Consider the following 23063-nt stretch of genomic DNA (forward strand, 5'->3'; position numbering starts at 1 on the left):
GTAAAGTACTTAGCAGAGAGCCTGACACGGAGTGAGAGGCAGAAGTCACTGGAGTGGGGGGATGGGTCACTTCTGGCATCAGCTGTTGCCTCTGGGACATCAAACTGGCCAATTTCCTTGGGTATCTTGGAGAAGGGGTGGAGGGGTGTTTCCAGAGGAATCCTCTTCTGCACACAAGAGGTCCTAGGGACGGGTGCACTGGAGGTGGAAGGCAAGGAGCCGCGCTCTGGGCCCTTTTGACTGTAGCCCACGGAAAACCCAACAGCAAGGAAATTTAAGCGGCCAGCCAGGCTGGCCTGGAATACTAACTGAACTTGTCTGTTAGGGGTCCCTGAAATGGGGCTCCTAGTGACCCAGGTGAGAAGGGCAGGTGACAGTCTTTCCCTTCCTTTCTCAAAGTTGTAAATTCTGTTCAGGCCCTGCAGGGTTAGGAGGGTGGGGTTGGGGGAGTGCCAGCTTGCACCACTCCCTCTGGGGTAGGGGGCGGAAGGGTGTTAAAAAAAGGTGTGTATCCCTTTAACATGGGCCCAACCCCAGGGCCAAGTTAAGAGGGAGCTCAGACCTTACCTCCCCACTGAGCCAGCTGCGCTAGGCAGGGCCAGGAGGGAGTGGGACAGATTCTGGGAGTGCAGCGGGGAGGAGTCCTGGCTGGCTGAGCGCATAGCTACTTGGCAGTGCCAGAGCCCAGGTCCCAGAGCCCCGCAGGAGAGGAGGTGGACCGAGAAGGTAGGTGAGCACCCCAGGCCCGTCCTGGGAGGTCTGGGGCTGCCGGAGGGGCCCTGCAGGCTTTGGAGGCCCGGACAGAGGTCAGTGAAGGGGGCCTGAGGAGGGGGGCCTGCAGAGACTGAGCAGGAAGCTTTCGTCAATTGTTAACTTTCCCAAAAGGCCAGTATGGAGCGTTCCGGTGGGCTTGGGGGTTGGAGAGGCCTTCAGAGGAGTGGATGGGGTGGCAAGACCCCCTCCCCAGCCCAGCAGCTGACTGAGTTCCTCTCCCAGGGCTGGGCCACCAGGCAGAGTGTTCAGAAGCTTTGCCCTCAGCTGCTCTGATTTTCCCCAACAGAAAAAGGGCAGATGTGTTTGGTGGAGGTTGGGGAGTAGCCAGACCATAGAAACAGGCCTCGCTGGGCGCTGGGGGTTGTGTCCCAGAGAGGTGATGGGGTCCAGGAGAAGCCAGGGAGGGCCCAGGGAGCCTGAGAGCAGCCCGAGGAGGGGAGGCAGGGGCCTGGGTTGCTTCTCTCCACCTCTTGACTCAGGCAGGTGCCTGCTGGCCCCAGGTGCTCTGGGGGCTGTTCCTTGGCGGGGGCGATGGGGCCCGGGAGGAACCTGGGTGAGGCCCCCTGGAGCCTGAACTCCAGGAGAGGTTCCCGGAAACTGGGCAGCTTCTCCTCTACCTCAAGACCCAGGCAGGTTCTGGCTTGACTTGCTTTGCTTGGTGGAGCCCCCTGCCCTGTAGAGCATTTCCCCTGCCTGGCCCTGCTCCCTGTCCAGGTCAGGGTGGGTGAGGGCTGGTGTGCTGGGAGACCCACGACAGAGCTCTGGAGTGCTGGTGAGCGGGAGCTCAGACTTTCCCCATTGACTAGAAAAGAGCTCTCTGGGTGTTGGTGAGGCCAGGGGCAGGGGTGTGTGTGTGTGTGTGTGTGTGTGTGTGTGTGTGTGTGTGTGTGTGTGTGTGTGTGTGTGTGTGTGTGTGTGTGTGTGTGTGTGTGTGTGTGTGTGTGTGTGTGTGTGTGTGTGTGTGTGTGTGTGTGTCCCCGTGTCCACACCAAACTCCTCCAACTTCACTTGTTTGCAAAGAAATTTCTGAGGAACAGTCTTCTTCCTCCAGCTACGTATCCCGAAAGCAGAAGAGTTTGGAAGGTAGATGGGTCACCCAAGCAGAGGGGATCAGAAATGGCAGAATTCCTTGCTCATTGTGATTGTGTACATTTGTGTGGATTAGATGCAGTGAGTCCTGTGAGGGTGGGGCTGGGGGGTAGGCAGGGACACTTGTGTGAGATACTAGCCTCTGGAACTGGGAAAAGAGCAGGAGAAGAGGGAACACAGAATGGAGCTGGAGCGGCTGGAGAGGTTAATTTGAAACAACCTTGCAAATTGAGTAAAGCATTACCAGCCCAGTGTAGATTGCGCCTTCCCTGTGTATTTCAGGCAGCTGGGGCAAATGAGTGAATTAAGTAGGAAATGTATGAGAGAGTAAGCAAGTGAATGGTGGATAAATGAGTGAACAAATTCAAGGTAGATGAAAGGAATGCAGAGAATGCCAAATTGAGGCTTGAGAGTGGCCTAGGCTCTAGAGGAGAGGTGACTAGGAGGGATAGGAGTCCAGCGACATATCCCAACACTTGGGAACAATTTAAGACTCAAGAAGTGTGTGTGGAGGTGGGAAGAGGAGGTGAGTTTTAGAGGGTGTGGTGGATGTTCAGGGCTCCACACGGAAAGGGACTGGGGAGTTGAAGAGATGGAGGGTGAAGAGGAGGCACTTGGAGGGGTGGGGCCCAGCACCTGGGGGTGGGAGGGTGGGGCTGGAGTGGCTGAGACCCAGGAGCATGGTGTCAGGGCAATTTGGGCTTTTGGAGAAGTCAGCAAGCTGGGCTGAGGTGGGCGGGGGTGGGGGCCTCTTGGTTGCTCAGTGATGAATCAGCCAATGTGAAGATAATGAACATTGCAGGAGGGTTGGGGGCCCCAGGTGAGAGGGTCCTTTGGAGGACGAGTCCCTCCATTCTCATTTTTTTGGAAGGCTCCAGTGTATTGTCCACCTCCCCCCCTCACCCTCAGGCCACGATCAACCTGTGGCAAAGTCAATGCAGGAGTTACCTCCTGCTCCACTTCTCAGGGAGGGGCTGATGGGATGGCCCACCACCTCCCCTCCCCCCAACCACATGCCTGGGGACCCTCTGGCCTGGTTTGGTGGGAGGACTGGGCAGGCAGGAGGGGCAGGTGACCTTGGCATGGGTGTGGTGGCAGAGCCTGTCTCCTGACCCCCAGGGAAGGGAGGGAGAAAGAGGGTAATGACACCTGACTCTTCCCCTCGACCACCTTTCCTTCAGAAAAAGCTTCAGCAAAGCATTTGTCCAAATTGTTAACTCCAGCATTGTCCAATTGACTAGAAGAAGGTGGGGTGGGGACTACTGGGAGGCCTGGGAGCAGAAGTGCAGCTCTCCGGGGTGACTGTGTACCTGACAGCAGGTGCTGAGATGTCTCCTGGGAGCTCACCTGTGTCTTGCCAGGTAGAGGCTGAGACATGGTATCAAGGAAGGGCAGGACTGGGCTCCAAGATGGCAGGTTGTGGGAGGGGAGTGCTCGGCCAGTGGGGAGAGGGACAGAGATACACTGCCCCCCAAACCCATTTCTTATCCTTTCCTCTCCCTGACTATTTCCCACAGGATTCCTCACTTGGGGAACAAGGCCTGGGATGGTGAAAGTGGGCGATTCTCTGAACTTTCTCCCCACTCCCAAGGCTGGTTGGGGGTAGAGCATGACACAATCCTTGCTGACATGGGTGCAGCTTTCGGAATCCCCAGGAATGCTGGTTGTAGGCCTGGGCAACTGCCCACCCAAGGGCAGCAGGGCAGACAGTTCATGGATTGAAACATTTTTGTCCTCATTTGTGAATGTTAGAGCATTTGTATGAAAGTCTTACAAAGGTATAAACATTGAGCCACACAATTACACACAATAAATAAAGAGTACTAGAAAAAAAAAATGGTTTTCTACAGTCCTGCTTCCATACTTCATTCTTTCGGCCACAGACCAGAGCGGTCAGGTGGACGAGGCAGGGGAGAGAATGGTAGGATTCCTGGTCAGAGTTGCCCTAGCCTGACCCCTCTCCCTCTCAACTCTCCTTCCTTCCTTCATCCTGGCTTAGTCCTTCTGGGTCTCACCCTTTCTCCAGAAGAAGTTTAGTAAAAGAAAAGTCTTCGAAGGGTGGTCAGGGGCCTTGGATACCTGGTATCAGGGCTGGCAGGAGGTGGAATTTTTTTTTTTTTCTTTTGTTTTTTTGCGGTACGCGGGCCTCTCACTGTTGTGGCCTCTCCTGTTGCGGAGCACAGGCTCCGGACGCGCAGGCTCAGCGGCCATGGCTCACGGGCCCAGCCGCTCCGTGGCATGTGGGATCTTCCTGGACCGGGGCACGAACCCGTGTCCCCTGCATCGGCAGGCGGACTTTCAACCACTGTGCCACCAGGGAAGCCCCAGGAGGTGGAATATTTATAGAGCATCTACCTTGAGCAAAGCATTGGGCCAGGCCAGGTGGGCGAGAGGAGATGCAGAGATTAAAAGCAGGGAGGTTGTATATCCAGGATTTTAAAAAGTGGTCCCAAAGTCTCCCAGTCCTAACACAATGGCTGCGTATAAGAAACACTATCCTTGCTTCAAGGAAGGTCTGGTGTCTGGGGAGAGATGATCCAGGAAGAGACTGCAGTCACAGCAGCTAGTGGGCCCAGCCAAGGCTGGCTGAGAGTCTGTGGGAGTCAGGGGAGGAGGACCAGAGGGCAAGGGTCAGGGCAGTCTTCCCTGGAGGTGCGGTTTGGGCAGACTTCAGCTAGGTGGAGAGGGCAGGGCAATGGGCCCAGGAGGAGGGATGGATGGCCAAGAGGAGGATTAGAAAGCAGGTGGCAGGGGCAGGGGCTGCGGTGGGGCTTGGAGAAGCAGACTTCCCTTCCATTATCGAACCATGGGATGCCCTGGTGGCGGTGTCCACCTTCCCTTGCCAAGACCCAATGGGCAAGGCAGCTGCAACTCATTCCTGGGTTTGGGGGCGGGAAGGGAGGCTCATTTGCCAGGGTTCACTTGGGGGGGCTCTGGGCATGGGCGGCGACTCACAGAGTAGATCCGCCTGTTCCCCTCATATCCTGTTATTCAGTAGGCTGTATCCGCTTGCAATGTGAGTGCCTTTTGTCCTGGAGCGAGGGGCTGACGTTTGTAGCCTCTGGCTGGCTGTGGAGGCTCCATCTTCAGCTGTCTGCAGCTGGGGCTGAACCTCCGGGTTCCTCCTTAGGTAATGGGGTGAGGAGGGGCCCTTGTATCCTGCTGTATATTTTGGGGTGGGTATGAGGGAGGTTAGGCTAGCCGGGGCTGGCTGGGGGCCTGCACAAAGCCTCACTTGATGGATCGGGACATTGTCCTTTATCAGAGAAGGGCAGCTATGGCCTGAGACCCTGGACGCACTGTCCTGGAGCCTGGTGGAAAGGACTGGGAGAGCCTAGGTCCCCGCCTCCTGCTTTGTTGCCTGGGGCAGGGGTCTCGGCCAACCCTGGGGGTGGGGGACGTGGCCCATCCTAGCAGTTTCTAGCTGTGCTTGTCTCCGGGCCAGGGACTCTGGGTGGGCCAGGTATGGAGAAGGCGGAAGGATGGGCACTGGCTCTCATCCTCTTCCCACGGAGCTTCTTGTTCTCTCTGGGGCTCTGACAAGCTCAGTGCCTGGGGCTGGGGAAGTGCCTGGAAAACCTGTTGAGGCTGTTGAGCTGGGGAGCACGTGGATGAGAGGAGACACATAGTTCTCATTCCAGGCCCACCCTGGGTTCCCCTTTCCCTGCTTCCTTCCTCCTGAGGACCAGCCAGCCTGGGGGGCCAGAGGCCCAGGGGGTGGGCCCAGCGGGAGATCAGGGGCAGAGAGGTGAAGGAGCAGGTGTGGCCTGTGGGGTCTCCTCACCTCCCCTCATCCTGGCACCCAGGCCCTGCGAGGTGTGAGACAGTGAGATGGCGGACTCCTACACGGAGCTGGAGAAGGCAGTGGTCGTCCTGGTGGAAAACTTCTACAAATATGTGTCCAAGCACGGCCTGGTCAAGGACAAGATCAGCAAAAGCAGCTTCCGGAAGATGCTTCAGAAGGAGCTCAACCATATGCTGACGGTGAGGTCCCCCCACCCAAGGGCCTGGCCTCTCCTTGCCCCTACCCCACCCAGCTCCTGAAGCTCTTGCCCTCTCTGGGTTTCCTTCCCCACCGCCGCTTCTGTCCTTTCAGAGTTATCCCCCCCAAACCAGGGTCTCCACCCCGCCCAGCCCTCTGTCCTCAGGGTGCCCAGGCCTGAGCCAGTGAGGGCTCTGTTCCCATCTCCCAAGGGCAGCAGCAGCCCAGGCCAGAACCTGGACTCTGCCTAGGGTCCTTGCTGGGGCCTCTGTAGAGCTGCCACCTCAGTATTGCTGACCCTCAATTCCTCGCCAGGACACGGGGAACCGAAGGGCTGCTGATAAGCTCATCCAGAACCTGGACGCCAACCATGACGGGTGCATCAGTTTCGACGAGTACTGGATCTTGATAGGTGGCATCACTAGCCCCATCGCCAACCTCATCCGCCAGCAGGAGCAGCAGAGCAGCAGCTAGAGGACCCTCCCACCGTCCCCTCCCCCGATGCTCTTCTTAGGCTCCCTCCTCTGCCCACCCAGACCCCCTGTCCTCTCTTCTCCCTCTAGACCTTCTCCTGACCATTGCTGAACAGGGCAAGGGGGGACGTCAGGGCCCCTTTGTGAGTGTCTCAGTCTAGGGGTGTCTCCCTGAGGGTCTCAGTCCCTGGAGCCAGCAGACCCTGGGGCCCCTCTGTGACAGTGCTGTATGGGGACCCAAGAGTTTCCCCACCTGTTCAGTCCATCTACCCTTCTGACCTCTGATGTTCCTGCCTAATTCCTGGTCTCTCCTGACCTTAGAGGTCAGCTTGCTGCTTCAGGTCTCCCTGTTCCTGGCAACACCAGCAGAGACTCCTCTCTCCCCTTTCCCTCAGTCCCTCTGCTGGGTAGAGGAGACTTCCAGGGATTGCCCTCCAGCTGCCTCTGGGTCTGGGAACAGGGTTGAGCCCCCTCCCTCCTGAGACACTGAAATGGGCAACAAAGGCTGGATTTGGAGTTTGTGTCCCCCTCTCCCAGTCCCTTTGTAATGTTCATTAAAACCTTTCCACTCCTTGGAACTTCCTCATGCCATGGTGATCTTTGCCATGGGCCCCGATGCAAGGGGGTGGCAAGGGGAAATCTCACCGAGAGGGCAGGGCAAGAAAGGAGTAGAACTCTGGGATCCCAGGTGGTGCTGTCAGTCCTGGGTCAGCAGCTACTTCCCTCCTCCATGAAGGTCCAAAGGCCACACGTGTCATCACCTCTGGGCCCTCATAGACCAAACTCAACTCATATTCAACTTCTGGGCACACAGTGTATCCCATTTTGTCCTCACTGAAATTCCATGAGAGAGGTGCTGCAACCCTCAGTGTTGAGTCATGAATAGCACAGAGATACTGAATTCTCATGTACAGATTATTCTAATACACAGAGAAGTTTATGGGATGAGAAAGTGGGGTGCAAAGAAAGAGGGGTGTGGAAGGCCAGAGTTGGGACTTGTGCCTGGTGTAGGGGACAATGACAGTTTCTATATTTCTCCTCTGCCATGGAAGGACAGCACATGCCCCCAAGAGAAACAGGGCAGGAAATCCAGCCTGTGCGCTCTGGATCAATGGTTTTCAACCCAGGGCAGCTTACCCCTAAGGTTTAAGGTTTTTCTAAAGATGCACAGACATAGACAGTTTTATTGGAATCCATTACAGATCCTCAACCTTCTAAAAGTGACCTGCCTCAGAATGGGCTTGCAGTCAAGGTAGCACACTGGTCTTCTTTCCCATCTCTCCTTCACAGCAACCATTCTCCAGTTAAAAATGTAAAGAACAGGGACTTCCCTGGTGAAACAGTGGTTAAGAATCTGCCTGTCAATGCAGGGGACACGGGTTCGAGACCTGGTCTGGGAAGATCCCACATGCCGAGGAGCAACTAAGCCAGTGCGCCACAAATACTGAGCCTGCACTCTAGAGCCTGTAAGCTACAACTACTGAGTCCACATGCCACAACTACTGAAGCCCACGTGCCTAGAGCCTGTGCTCTGCAGCAAGAGAAGCCACCATAAGGAGAAGCCCACGCACTGCAAAGAAGACCCAATATAGCCAAAAAAAGAGTAAAGAACATCCTTTGCCCATCCTGGGGGTCAAAATACTACCTTGACTGAATGGTGAAGAACTCATTCACATTATATATATATAATTGTGATAAAATACACACATCAATTTACTCTTCACAAATTTTAAGTGCACATTGCAGTATTGTTAGCTATATGCACATTGTTGTACAGTCGATCTCTAGAGCTTTTTCATCTTACGGGACTGAACCTCTATACTCATTGAACAGCAACTCCCCATTCCCCACCTCTCAGGCCCTGGCAACCACCGTTCTACTTTCTGTTTCTATGAGTTTGATTACTTTAGATACCTCATATTAAGTGGAATGCAGTACTTGCCCTTTTGTGACTGGCTTATTTCACTTAACATAATATCCTCAAGGTTCATCCATGTTGTAGCATATGACAGAATTTCCTTCTTTTGGAAGGCTGAATAATATTCCATTGTATGTATATACAACATTTTCTTTATCCTTTCATCTGTCAATGGGCATTTAGGTTGCTTCTAGATCTTGGCTAATGTGACTAAAGCTGTAATGAACATGGGAGTGATAATATCTCTTCAACATCCTATTTTTAATTTTTTTCTTTTCTTTTTTAAAAAAAATTTTTGGCCGCACAGCATGGCATGTGGGATCTTAATTCCCCGACCAGGGATCAAACTCATGTCCTCTGCAGTGGAAGTACGGACTCTTAACCACTGGACAGCCAGGGAAGTCCCCTCAATTATTTTTGATGTATACCCAGAAGTGGGATTGCTGGGTTATATGGCAGTTCTATTTAAAAAAATTTGAGGAGCCTCCATACTATTCCATAGTGGATGCACCATTTTACATTCCCACCAACAGTGCACAAGGGTTCCAATTTCTCCACATTCTCACCAACACTTGTTTTCTGTTTTTATGTTTTTTTGATAGTGACCATCCTAATGAAAGTGAGGTGATACCTTGTGTCTTTTTCTTTTTAATTTGCATTTCACTGATAATTAGTGATGTTGAGCATCTTTTCATATGCTTCTTGACCATTTGTGTAATCTACTTTGGAGAAATGTCTATTCAAATCCTTTGCTCATTTTTAAGTGGGTTATTTTTGTTTTATTTTGTTGAGTTGTAGTTCTTTATATATCCTGGATATTAATTAACCTGTTATCTGACATATGGCTTGCAAATATTTTCCCCCATTCTGTAAGTTATCTTTTTACTTTGTTGATTATTTCCTTTGTTCCCCAGAAGTTTTTAAGTTTAATGTAGTCCTATTTGTCTATTTTTGCTTTTGTTATCTTTTTTTGGTGTCATATTCAAGGAATCTTTGCTTGTTACAATGTCATGAGGACTTTCCTTGATGTTTTCTTCTAGGAGTTTTATAGTTTCAGGTCTTACTTTTAGGTTTCCATTTTGAGTTAATTTTTTTATAAGGTAAGGGTCCAAATTCATTCTTTTGTATATGAATACCCAGTTTTCCTAACACCATTTGTTGAAGAGACTATCCTTTCCCCATTGTGTGGTCTTGATATCCTTGTTGAAAATAATTCAATCAAATATGTGAGGGTGTATTTTTGGGCTCTCCACTCTGGTCCATTGGTCTATATGTCTATCTTTTAAATTAATTAATTAATTAATTAATTAATTTTGGTTGCATTGGGTCTTAGTTGTGGCATGCAGGATTTTCATTGCGGCATGCGGGATATTTAGTTGTGGCATGTGGGATCTTTTAGTTGCGGCATGCGGGCTTCTTAGTTGCAGCATGTGAACTCTTAGTTGTGGTATGCATGTGGGATCTAGTTCCCTGACTAGGGATCGAAACTGGGCCCCCTGCATTGAGAGCACAGTGTCTTACCCACTGGACCACCAGTGAAGTCCCTGTATGTCTGTCTGTCTTTTTGCCAGTTCCATACTGTTTTGATTACTGTAGCTTTATAATATGTTTTGAAATCACGAGGTGTGAGGCCTCCAGCTTTACTCTTCTCTCTCAAGATTGTTTTGGCTATTTGGGGTCCTTTGAGATTCCATATGACTTTTAGGATAGTTTTTTTTCTATTTCTAAAAAAATGCCACTGGGACTTTGATAGGGATTGTATTTAATCTGTAGGTCACTTTGGATAGTATGGACATTTAATGATATTAAGTCTTCCAATCCATAAACATGAGATGTCTTTCCCTCTATTTGTGCCTTCTTCAATTTCTTTCAGCAATGGTTTGTCATGTTCAGTGTACAAGTCTATTGCCAAGGACTTGATGTGAAGCCTAAGGTGTGGGGATGGCATGAGAGATCCTGGAGGCAACTCAGAATAGGGCTCCCTTCACTGCCCCTGGTTTGTGTCTGGAAACAAACACTTCACAGGTAAAGACTTAAGAGCAGCTGGCAGAAAATGAGCTGGTGTGTGACCCCAGTTAGAGGCCTGTTTCTAGAGGGGTCTAAGTGTAAGCCTAGAGCACTGGGGAGGATGCTGAGCTTCAGTGGAGGTCAGAGAAACAACAACAATCAAGGATTGGGCTCCAGGGCCTGGAGCCAGAGAGGCCCCAAAGGAGCAAAAGCAGCCAATTTGAGGTCAAGCAGCTCAGCTGGAGGCCTTTCTGGGGAGTGTTGGGGCCAGAGAAGGGTGGGCCTTCCTCCCTCACCCAGGAGTCCAGGGACCAGATGGCCCGAGCAGGGCCTGAGCAGAGCAGGGGATAGGGGGCCAGAACAGGCTCCTGTGGGGGTCCCACAGTAGAGCTGAGAAGGGTCCCTCTGTCTTGTGTCTCACACTGGCCTGGCCTAGTGTCTAAACTATTGGGACTGAGGTTGTGGGTGCCCAATAAATTGCACCCACAAACCCATCTGTAGCCAGGCTTGTCATTCTATGGGATGAGAACCTGGCTTATCTTGCCACATTAGGGTAAGGAAACTAAAGCCACCTGGGTCAGCTTTTGTACTTCCTGTATATTTTGCTTTTCTTTCCATTTCAATTCCTAGTAAAGTTCCCTTTTGGAAAATAAAACAATCCTTTCTGTTTGTTCAATGTTAAAAGTTTTAAAAAACACTTTCTCATCCAAGGCTCATTTGGTCCTCCTTAACCCTGTGAGATAAGAATCATGATCCACATTTTACAGATGAAGATATGGAGGCTCAGAGAGGTGACGTGACTTAGTCAAAGACACACTGCTGGTGACCAGCTGACCTGCCACTCAGACCCTCTCTTTTACTAACTCTGTGAACTGCCCAAAGGGCAGAGGCTGTTGTCTGTGTCTTGGTCCCGATAACTATGAAGGGGACCTGTATGGTGGTTGTGGTTGCTTCTGATGAGGACCCATTCATTCATTTATTCATGCACTCATTCAGAAGGTAGTACTTTGTATGTGCCAGGCACAGTAGATACTGCAATAAAAAGAGGAGGAAAAGTATGTTTCCTGATTTTATGGGGCTTTCAGTTTAGAGAAGACAATAAATAACCACGTGATAACACAAACAAGTGGATAATTACAAACTGAGGTCAACTGCTAAGGGATCAAATTTACAGTAATTTTTTCTCTTTTTGGCCACACCACATGGCTTGTGGACTCTTAGTTCCTTGACCACGGATTAAACCCAGACCACGGCACTGAAAGTGCTGAGTCCTAACCACTGGACCACCAGGGAATTCCCTACGGTAATTTTAAACAAAGAAACTTGAATTTTAGTCTGGGAGTGGGGAATGTCATTATGGAAGTGACTCCTGAGTTGAGATCTGAAAGATGAGCAGAAGTTATCTAGGCAAAGGGAAGAGGGAGGGTGAGAGTGAAGTTGAGGGGAGGAAGTGCTACCTAGATAGAAGGACCATTATATGCAAAGGCTCTGTGGCAGAAAGGGGGCATGAAGAGTTACCGAGGGAAAGTTAAGTGTGGCTAAAGCCCAAGAACAAGGTGGAGAGAGATACACAGTTAGGCTGGAGGGGTGGGCAAGACCCTGAGGGACATGTTAAGGATTGGTAGCCACTGAATGGCTTTTTCAGCAATGTGAGTGTGTGTGTGTTTGTGTGCGCTTGGGTGTGCGACATGATCAGATTTGCACTTTGAAAAATTTCGCTTAAAATTCCATTTTGCAGGGCTTCCCTAGTGGCGCAGTAGTTGAGAGTCCGCCTGCTGATGCAGGGGACACGAGTTCGTGCCCCGGTCCGGGAAGATCCCACATGCCGCGGAGCGGCTGGGCCCGTGAGCCATGGCCGCTGAGCCTGCGCGTCCGGAGCCTGTGCTCCGCAACGGGAGAGGCCCCAACAGTGAGAGGCCCGCGTACCGCAAAAAAAAAAAAATTCCATTTTGCAATATGGAAAAGATTAAGAGAGGGGGTAGAGTTGGGGCAGGGAGACCAGTGAAGAGGTAATTTAACAAATAATAGCAAATAATTGCTAATTGTTACTGAGTACTTACTCTATATCAGGCATTGTTCTATTTCACATATATTAACTCCCTAATCCCCACAACCCAATGAAGTAAGTACTTTTGTTATCTCCATTTTACAGGTGAGGAAACTGAGGCACAGAGAAGTTACATAACTTGCCAGAGATCATAGAACTGACAAGTGGTGGAACCCAGGCAGTCTGATTTGGGAGCTGCTGTTCTTAACTACGATTATCTCCTGAACTCGGGTGGAGAGAGTGCAGGCTCATTTATCCAGTCAACACGTGCTTATTTAGTGCTCACTACATGCCAGGCACTATTCTATCTCTATGGAGCTTGGAGTCTAGTCAGGTGGAGATATGTGAGCAGCAAACAAACAAAGAAATCATATGATGTGTAAATAAAAATAAAGCAGAGATGAAGAACAGTGAGTTCTGGGGAGTGGTGTGGTGGGGAAATGTGAGAAGTGGCTGCATTCGTGAGAGATTTAGGGGGTAAAATAGTCAGGCCTTGATGGGCTGGACATGATGGATCAGGGAGAGGCAGGTGTGCATGTGACTCCCATATTTCTGGCTTGTGAAACAAAATAAATGGTGGTGCCATTTATTGCCACAGGGAAAACTGGAGGAGGCCCAGATTTGGGGAAGTAGGTGTGTGGATATTGCAATTTTAGTTTTAGACATCTTCTTGTGATAGTCACATGGTAATGTCAAAAAAGTAGTTGGATACACACATCCAGAGTTCAGAGAGGAGGGCTGGATTGACGGTTTGGGAGGCAGAAACATAGATGGAAACCTAAGCATTGGGCATAGATGAGCATGCCAAGGGATAGAGCATGGAGTGAGAAGAGAAGAGGTTGTGTCTAAAAAGCATCTGCAATTCTACACCAATTCCAATTCAATGTGTGAGATTTTTCCCCACGCCACCAAGCAATTCTCTGACACCAGCTGGGTCTCTTATAATTCAGCTCAATTCTGAAACTATCTACCTGGAGATAGCATCAGATCTACAGGTTAAGGGCTCAGTCCTACAAAACGTCCCCCCGAATTCCGCCCCCCCCATTTCAGATACCAATTGAACTTCTGCCTATAAATCAGAGGTTCCCACTATCCCCTCTTTGGGTGCTAGAGAAGAACTCTCCTCCCCAGATAGTCACATGACCTCTCCCTCATCTACTTCAGGTCTTTGATCAAATGTCTCTCTCTCAGTGGAAACTTCCTTGACCACTTTATTTAAAATTGAACCTCTTGATTCCTTAAAAAACTACAAATGGAACTACCATATGACCCAGCAATCCCATTACTGGGCATATACCCTGAGAAAATCATAATTCAAAAAGAGTCATGTACCAAAATGTTCATTGTAGCTCTATTTACAATAGCCCGGAGATGGAAACAACCTAAGTGTCCATCATCGGATGAATGGATAAAGATGTGGCACATATATACAATGGAATATTACTCAGCCATAAAAGGAAATGAAGTTGAGCTATTTGTAATGAGGTGGATAGACCTAGAGTCTGTCATGCAGAGTGAAGTAAGTCAGAAAGAGAAAGGCAAATACTGTATGCTAACACATATATACGGAATTTAAGAAAAAAAAATGTCATGAAGAACCTAGGGGTAAAACAGGAATAAAGACACAGACCTACTAGAGAATGGACTTGAGGATATGGGGAGGGGGAAGGGTAAGCTGTGACAAAGCGAGAGAGAAGCATGGACATATATACACTACCAAACGTAATGTAGCTAGCTAGTGGGAAGCAGCCGCATAGCACAGGAAGATCAGATCGGTGCTTTGTGACCGCCTGGAGGGGTGGGATAGGGAGGGTGGGAGGGTGGGAGGGAGGGAGACACAAGAGGGAAGAGATATGGGAACAGATGTATATGTATAACTGATTCACTTTGTTATAAAGCAGAATAACACACCATTGTGAAGCAATTATACTCCAATAAAGTTGTAAAAAAAATAAATAAAATTGAACCTCTTGAGACTTCCCTGGTGGTCCAGTAGTTAAGACCACACGCTCCCAATGCAGGGGACCTGGGTTCGATCCCTGGTCAGGGAACTAGATGCCGCATGCCGCAACTAAGAGCCTGCGTGCCACAACAAAGATCCCGCATGCCGCAGCTAAGACCTGGCGCAGCCAAATAAATAAATTAAAAAAATTAATATAAAAAAAAATTGAACCTCTCCACAGGCTGGTATACCCTATTCCTACTTCCTGCTTTATTTTTCCTCATGGCACTTGTGACCTCTAGAATACTATGTGTTTTACTTATTGTTTATTTTTTTTAATTTTTATTTTTAGAAAATGTTTATTATTTAAAACAATTTATTTTATTTTATTTTATTTATTTTTGGTTGTGCTTGGTCTTCGTTGCTGTGCATGGGCTTTCTTTAGTTGCGGCGACTGGGGGCTACTCTTTGTTACGTTGCGTGGGCTTCTCACTGTGGTGGCTTCTTTTGCTGCGGAGCATGGGCTCTAGGCGTGTGGGCTTCAGTAGTTGTGGCATGCAGGCTCAGTAGTTGTGGCTCGTGGGCTCTAGAGCGCAGGCTCAGTAGTTGTGGCACACAGGCTTAGTCACTCTGCGGCAGGTGGGATCTTCCCAGACCAGGGCTCGAACCCGTGTCCCCTGCATTGGCAGGCGGATTCTTAACCACTGTGCCACCAGGTAAGTCCCTACTTATTGTTTATTGCAAGCAACACGAGGGAAGATTTCATTGTCTCTCTTGTTCACTGTAGCATCCCACAGTGCCTAGCACATAGTAAGTGTAAACCCATCTAACATTGTTCAAAATAGAGTAACACCTGTCAAGGGCCACTATCAAGTCTCTTTCAGACACCCAAGGACTGGAAAATTTATGAAGACAAAAAGTTACAAATTCTCAGAAAAAACACATCCTGTAGAAGCACATCCAGCTTTGATACAACTCTGTACCAAAATAGGTATGAACCCACCTCCTCTTTCTTGCACCTTGCCCTTTGAAGCCCTGTGAAAGGCTCAAACCCCCAGCCTTTGGGGCTAATGTCACTCTATGCATCTGGCCTCTTTCCTCCCTCAGAAAGTGAATAACTTTCTTTTTTTCCCCTTGTTAATACTTCTGTGAATTCTTTCACAACCCGTGTTGGCTCACCAACAAGTACTCAGTATTTGTTGAATAAATCAACTTCCACATGGATGTTTCACAGTATATGAAACTGACCAAGTCCAAAAACAAACTCCTGGTTTTCCCTCTAAATCCACATCCTCAACCCCACCTTCCCATATTAACAGCGCTACAATCTGCTCAGCCGTACAAGTCAAATCTAGAAGTTTTCTTGGGGTCTTCCTTACCTCTCACTTCCCATACCTAATTGATCAGCAAGTTCTATTGGTTCTACCTCAAAAATAAATCTCAAATCTGTTCACTTCTTTCCCTCTCTAATGCCCTTCCCATCATTTCAAAACCATCACCATCTCCCCTCACTGCAAGGGCCAATCTTCTCTGCTTCCCACAAATCCTGCCTCGATCCATTCCTGAAATTACTGCCAAGGTCATCTTTCCTGTTTCTTCTAAAAGAATGCCCATGACCCATATCCATTAGCAGCAGCAACAACAGCAACAAATTAAGCAGCAAAATACAGAGAAGAAAGAAAAAAATTAATCACTATCCCACCACCCAGAAATAAGCATTAACATTTGTTGAATACCATTTGGCTCTCTATCAGTATAGACAGCTAGAGAGACTGATAGATAGACTTACAGAAAAAAAAGTTACAAAAATGGGATCACAATACATGTTATTTATAATAAAAAGTACTATTTAAGTTTTACTTGTAGATAACAAAAGGGAAAAATGGCAAATGGAAAATGAACAAATTACTAAATTTTATGAAATAAAATAAATCTCGTGGTGAAAAATCATTTTTCATCATGAGAAATATTAGCTTGTAAAAGAGTCAGAGATAAAAAACAACTCCTCACCACCTACCAGAAAGATGAGAAAAACAGTATATTTACACTTATTCTCATTTCCCCTGCCCCAATCTACCAATTTCTGATAGTTATATTAGTTCATTTAAAAATGTCGACATATACAGTATTCACATTCTGTTTTGTAACCACGATTTCCAATGCAAGTTTAGTCTTAGTTCTATGAATTCAGCTCTCACAAACAGACCTTTTAGCCTGGCTTCTCCATTCCGGCATCCTTTATTTGAGTCATTATTTGGTTGGTTGGATTTCAAAGGGCTCTTGGCTTCTGTATTCCCTGAGTTCTTTCAGCTTGAGACTGTTGCTGCTTGGCAGGGCATAAAATTCTCAGGTCATACATTCTTTCTCTCTGTGCCCTGTAGACATGGCTCCTCTGTTTGCTGCCATTGTGAGTTCCATGGGAAAATCTCAGGCTAACTGGATTTTCCTACCTTGTCTGTGGCTGGCTTTTCTTCCATGGATGCTCTCTCTTCTTTTCTTTCTTTTTCTTTTCCTACTATTTTAATGTTGAAATATTTCAGGCATACAGAAGAGTATAGAAAATAGCACATTATCCAGTCATAAGCTTTGTTGAATTTGAACATTTAAAAAATATTTGCTTTAGGGCTTCCTTGGTGGCACAGTGGTTAAGAGTCCGCCTGCTGATTCAGGGGACACGGGTTCGTGCCCTGGTCCGGGAGGATCCCACATGCCGCGGAGCGGCTGGGCCCATGAGCCATGGCTGCTGAGCCTGGGCGTCCGGAGCCTGTGCTCCGCAACGGGAGAGGCCACAACAGTGAGAGGCCTGCGTACCACACACACACACACACACAAAAATTTGCTTTAGATCCCTTAAAACAAACAAAATTTACAGATCTAGGTGAAGGTCTCCACGTGCAATCCTATATTGCACTGACCCTCTCCACAGCTGTAACCACTGTTGGGAGGAGGAAATTTTCCTCTGCCCTTCTAGGTTCTTCTGGCTGGTCTAATAATTAAATTGACATGAGACAGATTAACAGGAGAAAATCAAACAAAAGGTTAGTAAGATGTATACATGGACGAGACCTAGGAAAACTAAGTAACTCACCAAAATGGTCAAAACCCTCACCTTAAATATCATCTTCAGCTAAAGACAAAAGAGGAATTTGGGGGTAGTTGTTTGGAACTTCAAAGGAGAGGAAGACAGTTCAGTTGGAGATAGAGAAGCAAGTATTTTGTAAATAAATATTTGCTGGGCCATGCAGAGACAATCGGACACTAGTGGACTCTGATCTTTCCCTACCACACCTAGCCTATATTCTTTGCAGATAGCTCTGGTGATAGCTTTATTCTGGCTTTTATCCAAATTCTTTAGGCAGCAAAGGGGACGTTAAAAGAAAGACTTCCTGGGCTTCCCTGGTGGCGCAGTGGTTGAGAGTCTGCCTGCTGATGCAGGGGACACGGGTTCGTGCCCCGGTCTGGGAAGATCCCACATGCCGCGGAGTGGCTGGGCCTGTGAGCCATGGCCGCTGAGCCTGCGCTCTGCAACGGGAGAGGCCACAACAGTGAGAAGCCCTCCAATGGCAAAAAAAAAAAAAAAAAAAAAAAAAAAAAAAGAAAGACTTCCTGAGTCTTATGTTTCTTAAAATTAAATTAATCTTCAAGCCAAAGAGACACATTTTGGGGTGGCAAATTTTGCTCCTGAATTATGAGTTTATAGTTTTTTACCACCATCCTGAATTATTCGTTTATGATTCCCTTGATTAAAAAAAAATAATTTTGATCACATGTGTACATATTCCTAAGCAATATGTTATTTAGTATTGCATGTTTTTGCACTTTACATAAATAGTACCATAACGCATGGATTCTTCTGCAACTTCCTCTCTTGTTTTATCCATATTGATGAAGTTCATTCATTTACATTACTGTGTCATATTTCATTGTTTAAATATGCTCCAGGGCTTCCCTGGTGGCGCAGTGGTTGAGAGTTCGCCTGCTGATGCAGGGGACACGGGTTCGTGCCCTGGTCCGGGAAGATCCCACATGCCGCGGAGCGGCTGGGCCTGTGAGCCATGGCCGCTGAGCCTGCGCGTCCGGAGCCTGTGCTCTGCAATGGGAGAGGCCACAACAGTGAGAGGCCCGTGTACTGCAAAAAAAAAAAAAAAAAAAAAGCTCTAATTTATTTCTCTATACTGTTGATGAACAGTAAGGCTGTTTTCATTTTTTTTCTGTTTCTTTTAAAACTATTTTATTATCTATTAATTAAAATTATTATTGTATTATAGTAAGAAAACATAATCTGTGTAATAATGATTCTTTGAAATTTATTGAGACTTCTTTTGTGTCCTAGAGCTTATTCAATATTACATGATCCACATGTGCTAGAAAAAAATGTTTATGTTCTCTTTGTTGGGTGTAGGAGTCTATATATATATACCAAATAGTTTGAATTTACCAATAACATTATTCAGCTATTTTATATTTCTGCTTTTTTTTGTCTCCTTGATCAGTTTCTGAGAAGAGTTAATTACAATTTCTAACCATAATTTATTTATTTCTTCCAGAAGTTTTGTTAGCTGTTGCTTTATATATTTTGAGGCTATATTATTGGTGTTTTAATGTTCATGATGTTTGTATTTTCTTGTATTATGTTCCTCTTGTCTCATATTTTTTCATCTTGAATTCTCTTTTATCAAATATCAAAATTAATTCCCTGATATTCCTTATGCTTTATATTTCCCTGGTGTATTTTCTCCTGTTCTTTTATTTAAAATATTTAAAATTTAAACATTTAATACATTTTTCTTTTAAATGTTTCTCTTGTATGCAACATATTGCTGAAAAAAATTTTAAACCCAACTTGGGAATCTTTGTCTTTTAACAAGTATGTTTATTTTGTTCACCTTTATTACAGATTCCTTTATAGTATTAGGACTTATTCTGACATTTTAATTTTCCGTATACTGTGCGTTTTTGTTGTTTTTTTCTTTCTTGCTTTCCAATGGATGGAGCCAACTTTCTTCTTATATTTTAAAAGTTATACATTCTATATTTTTACAAAGTTGTGATTGCTTTAATTTAACTCCATGTTCCTCCTTAGAATAATTTCTAAATGTATCATTCATTTTATATTTCCCTTAATAGCAAAAGTACTTTTTCACACCCTCATATCCTTTTAGTCTTGCCCTTTCCTCTCTCTCCTCTCATCATCTTGACAGTTCTTAAAATTCAGGTTGATTCTTCTTTTGTGTAATTCCACAACCAAAGGCTAGCTGTCTTGCCCCTCAAGTACCTTTCCTCCAGCCGATAATAAAATTTTCTGCCAAGTCCTTTTTTTGCAAATAAAACCTGCAGCAACTGGAGACTCTGCTCTCCAACCAACCATTTCATTCTCTCTCTCTCTCCCTTGCCCTTTGGCTTTTTAAAATAATCAGTTTTATTATATTATTTAACCAATTTTACTCCCCATATCTCAAGCATCATCCTCATTTATCTCTCTTCTTATTTGAGTACTTTCTCTAAGAGTGTTTTTTTGTTTGTTTGTTTGTTTTTTGTTTTTGTTTTTTTTTGCGGTACATGGGCCTCTCACTGTCGTGGCTTCTCCTGTTGCAGAGCACAGGCTCTGGACACACAGGCTCAGCGGCCATGGCTCAAGGGCCCAACCGCTCAGCAGCATGTGGGATCTTCCCGGACCGGGGCACGAACCCGCGTCCCCTGCATCGGCAGGCGGACTCTCAACCACTGTGCCACCAGGGAAGCCCGTTTTTTTTTTTTTTTTAAATAAATTTATTTATTATTTTTGGCTGTGTTGGTTCTTGTTGCTGCACGTGGGCTTTCTCTAGTTGTGGTGAGCAGGAGCTACTCTTTGTTGCAGTGTGTGGGCTTCTCATTGCGGTGGCTTCTCTTGTTGCAGAGCATGGGCTCTAGGCGTGCAGGCTTCAGTAGTTGTGGCACGAGGGCTCAGTAGTTGTAGCTCGCAGGCTCTAGAGCACAGGCTCAGTAGTTGTGGCGCACGGGCTTAATTGCTCCATGGCATGTGGGATCTTCCCAGACCAGGGCTTGAACCCATGTCCCCTGCATTGGCAGGCAGATTCTTAACCACTGTGCCACCAGGGATGTCCCAAAGAGTGGTTTATTTTATTTATTATTTTTTTTGCGGTATGCGGGCCTCTCACCGTTGTGGCCTCTCCCGTTGCAGAGCACAGGCTCCTGACGCGCAGGCTCAGCGGCCATGGCTCATGGGTCTAGCCGCTCCGTGGCATGTGGGATCTTCCCGGACCGGGGCACGAACCCATGTCCCCTTCATCGACAGGCGGACTCTCAACCACTGCGCCACCAGGGAAGCCCCGGAAGAGTGTTTTTAATGTTGGTCTTTTTCCTGAGGCCTACTATGCCTGAGGATTTTTTTTTTTTTTTTTTGGCTGTGCCAGGCTGCTTGTGGGATCCTATTTCCCCCACCAGGGATTGAACCTGGCCCCAGGCAGTGGAAGAGCAGTCCCAACTCCTGGACCACCAGGGTTTAATACCCTCACATTTGAATGACTATTTGGCTATATGTAAGATTTCTTTCAATGTTTAAAAACACTGCTACTTTGTCCTCTTGCATCTAGTGTTTCTGTTGAGAAGTCTGGTGCAGTTTGACTTTGTTCCTTTGTATTTCTTTTGGAGATGTTTAGAATTTTATCTGATTTGATATACTTAAATTTCAGTATGAGTCTAAATGTGTTTTTTCCCCTCCTAGTTACCCTCACTCTGTGAGCCGTTTCAAGCTGAGAACTTTCACCTTTCTCTAACTCTCAGAAATGTATTACCATACTTCTTCAGCTATTCTCCCCCACCTTTTTTTCTTCCTCTCTTTGGAGAATCCTATTGTCCTGATCTCACACTTTTATTCTCTATGTCATTTAGCTCCTTTTGAAATATTCTCTCTTTAATCTTTTCTTCTGCCCTCTGGGAGATTTTCTCAGTCTGATCTCCCAGTTCACTCATTTGTTCTCTAGCTGTATCCATCCTTTATTTTTTCCACTTGTTGTGTTCTTAATGTCAACAAATATATTTTTTATATTCGATATGTCTACTCGGTTCTTTTTTTATGACCTCTTGTTCTTATTTCTATCAGTTGTTCTTTATCTTTTTGAGGATATTTATTATCTTATTTTAATTTCTTGGTTCATCAGTTTCAACAATTCTACTTCAAATGGTTTAGCTTGCTCTTTTTTTGTATGTCATTATAATAGCTATACACCTCAGGTTCTGATTATTTTGGCTTGTAAGTACATGTTTCCTGGGCTGGGGTGGGGTTTGTTCTCAGTTATTGTATCTGGTGATGGGTATTGGGGCCCTCAGTGTGGACAGCCAAAGACACCAGAGAACTAGTGTCACTATTCTCTTTGCTGTCACTCTACTAGGCAACATTCTGGGAAGGGCTATGCCTTCAAACTTTAATTTAAAACACAGCTCTGGGAAGAGGCAGTCTCTTTAGGTCATAATCCTCCAGCTCTGGGGATTTGCAGGAGGGGGCTTTGCTGCTCCAGGTCAGCCCACACCTATGTTCATCCACTTCTTATTCCAACAGGGCTTTTATGCTGCACTGTTTGTAGTCAGCTGTCAGAGTTCTTGTCTTTCCATGGAGACAATCATATCATCTTGTTATTTTTTCCTAATCCTTAGACCTTAAGAAAAATGGCCATACTCTTCAGTTTAACGTTGAGTGAAGTGATAATAGTGGGAATCCTTTCCTTGTTCTTGACTTTAATAAGAATGATTTAGGGACTTCCCTGGTGGCGCAGTGGTTAAGAATCTGCCTGCTAATGTAGGGGACATGGGTTCAAGCCCTGGTCTGGGAAGATCCCACATGCCACAGAGCAACTAAGCCCGTGCACCACAACTACTAAGCCTGCTCTCTAGAGCCCGTGTGCCACAACGACTGAGCCCACGTGCCACAACTACTGAAGCCTGCACACCTAGATCCCATGCTCTGCAAAAAGAGGAGCCACAACAGTGAGAAGCCTACACACCACAACGAAGAGTAACCCTTGCTCGCCGCAACCAGAGAAAGCCCGCGTGCAGCAACGAAGACCCAATGCAGCCAAAAATAGATAAATAAATAAATTTATATTAAAAAAAGAATAATTTAAATCATTTACTATTGAGAATGAAGTTGAACTAGGTTTTTGATAGATGCCCTTTGTTGGTCAAGATATTTCTTTCCATTCCTAGATTACTAAGAGTTTCATTATGAATGGGTATTGAATTTATTCTGGCATCTATTGAGATAATCATATAATTTTAATTTTTAATCTGTTAATGGGGTGACTTACATTAATACTTTTTCTAATGTTAAAACCATCTCTGCATTCATGATGTTGACCCAACTTAGTCATGATGCATTTTTCTTAAGGATAATGATGGATTCCATTTGCTTATAGTTTACTGAGGATTTTGTATCTGTAAGCATAATTGAGATTGGTTTCTAATTTTCCTTTTTCATATGGTACATTTCTGGTGTTAACATGTAGGGTGATTTACTTAGTACACAGATTTGGCTGTGTGTAACAAATACCAAAAATAGCAGAGGCAAGGAGGAAGAAGTTGACTGCTTTGTCACGTACTATCTGGAGGTTTGTGATCTAGGGTTAGTTTGGTGGTTCTGCTCAGCTATCCCTGGTTTGTATGGTCCAAATGGCTCATCTGCATTCTAAACAGCAGTGAAAGAACGGCATGTTCTCTGCCATTAAGGGCATGAATCAGAAGTTGCATCTTTTGCTGTTACTGGCCAGAGTTGGAAGCAAACTCAGATTTGGCTCAGAAGTCAATGTTCGAGAGACAAGGGTTGGTGGAGAAAGATG

At 46.5% G+C, this 23063-nt stretch overlaps 1 protein-coding gene across 3 annotated transcripts; it reads left to right on the plus strand.

The window, feature by feature from the left end:
• The first annotated feature begins 566 nt into the window (after positions 1-566).
• On the plus strand, positions 567-6896 carry S100A16 (S100 calcium binding protein A16). 3 transcript variants are annotated; one of them, XM_081225060.1, is made up of 3 exons: positions 567-730; positions 5670-5847; positions 6161-6896. In XM_081225060.1, the coding sequence occupies exons 2-3, from the start codon at positions 5695-5697 to the stop codon at positions 6317-6319; spliced, it is 312 nt and encodes a 103-aa protein (XP_081081186.1). In that variant the 5' UTR covers positions 567-730; positions 5670-5694; the 3' UTR covers positions 6320-6896. The 3 variants fall into 3 exon arrangements, with proteins under 3 accessions (XP_081081186.1, XP_081081185.1, XP_081081187.1); XM_081225059.1 differs by having other exon boundaries at positions 568-726; XM_081225061.1 differs by lacking the exon at positions 567-730 and adding an exon at positions 4870-4993.
• The last annotated feature ends 16167 nt before the right edge of the window (positions 6897-23063 follow it).

This window comes from Mesoplodon bidens, assembly GCF_964165515.1.
Source record: "Mesoplodon bidens genome assembly, chromosome: 2".
NCBI lineage: Eukaryota > Metazoa > Chordata > Mammalia > Artiodactyla > Ziphiidae > Mesoplodon > Mesoplodon bidens.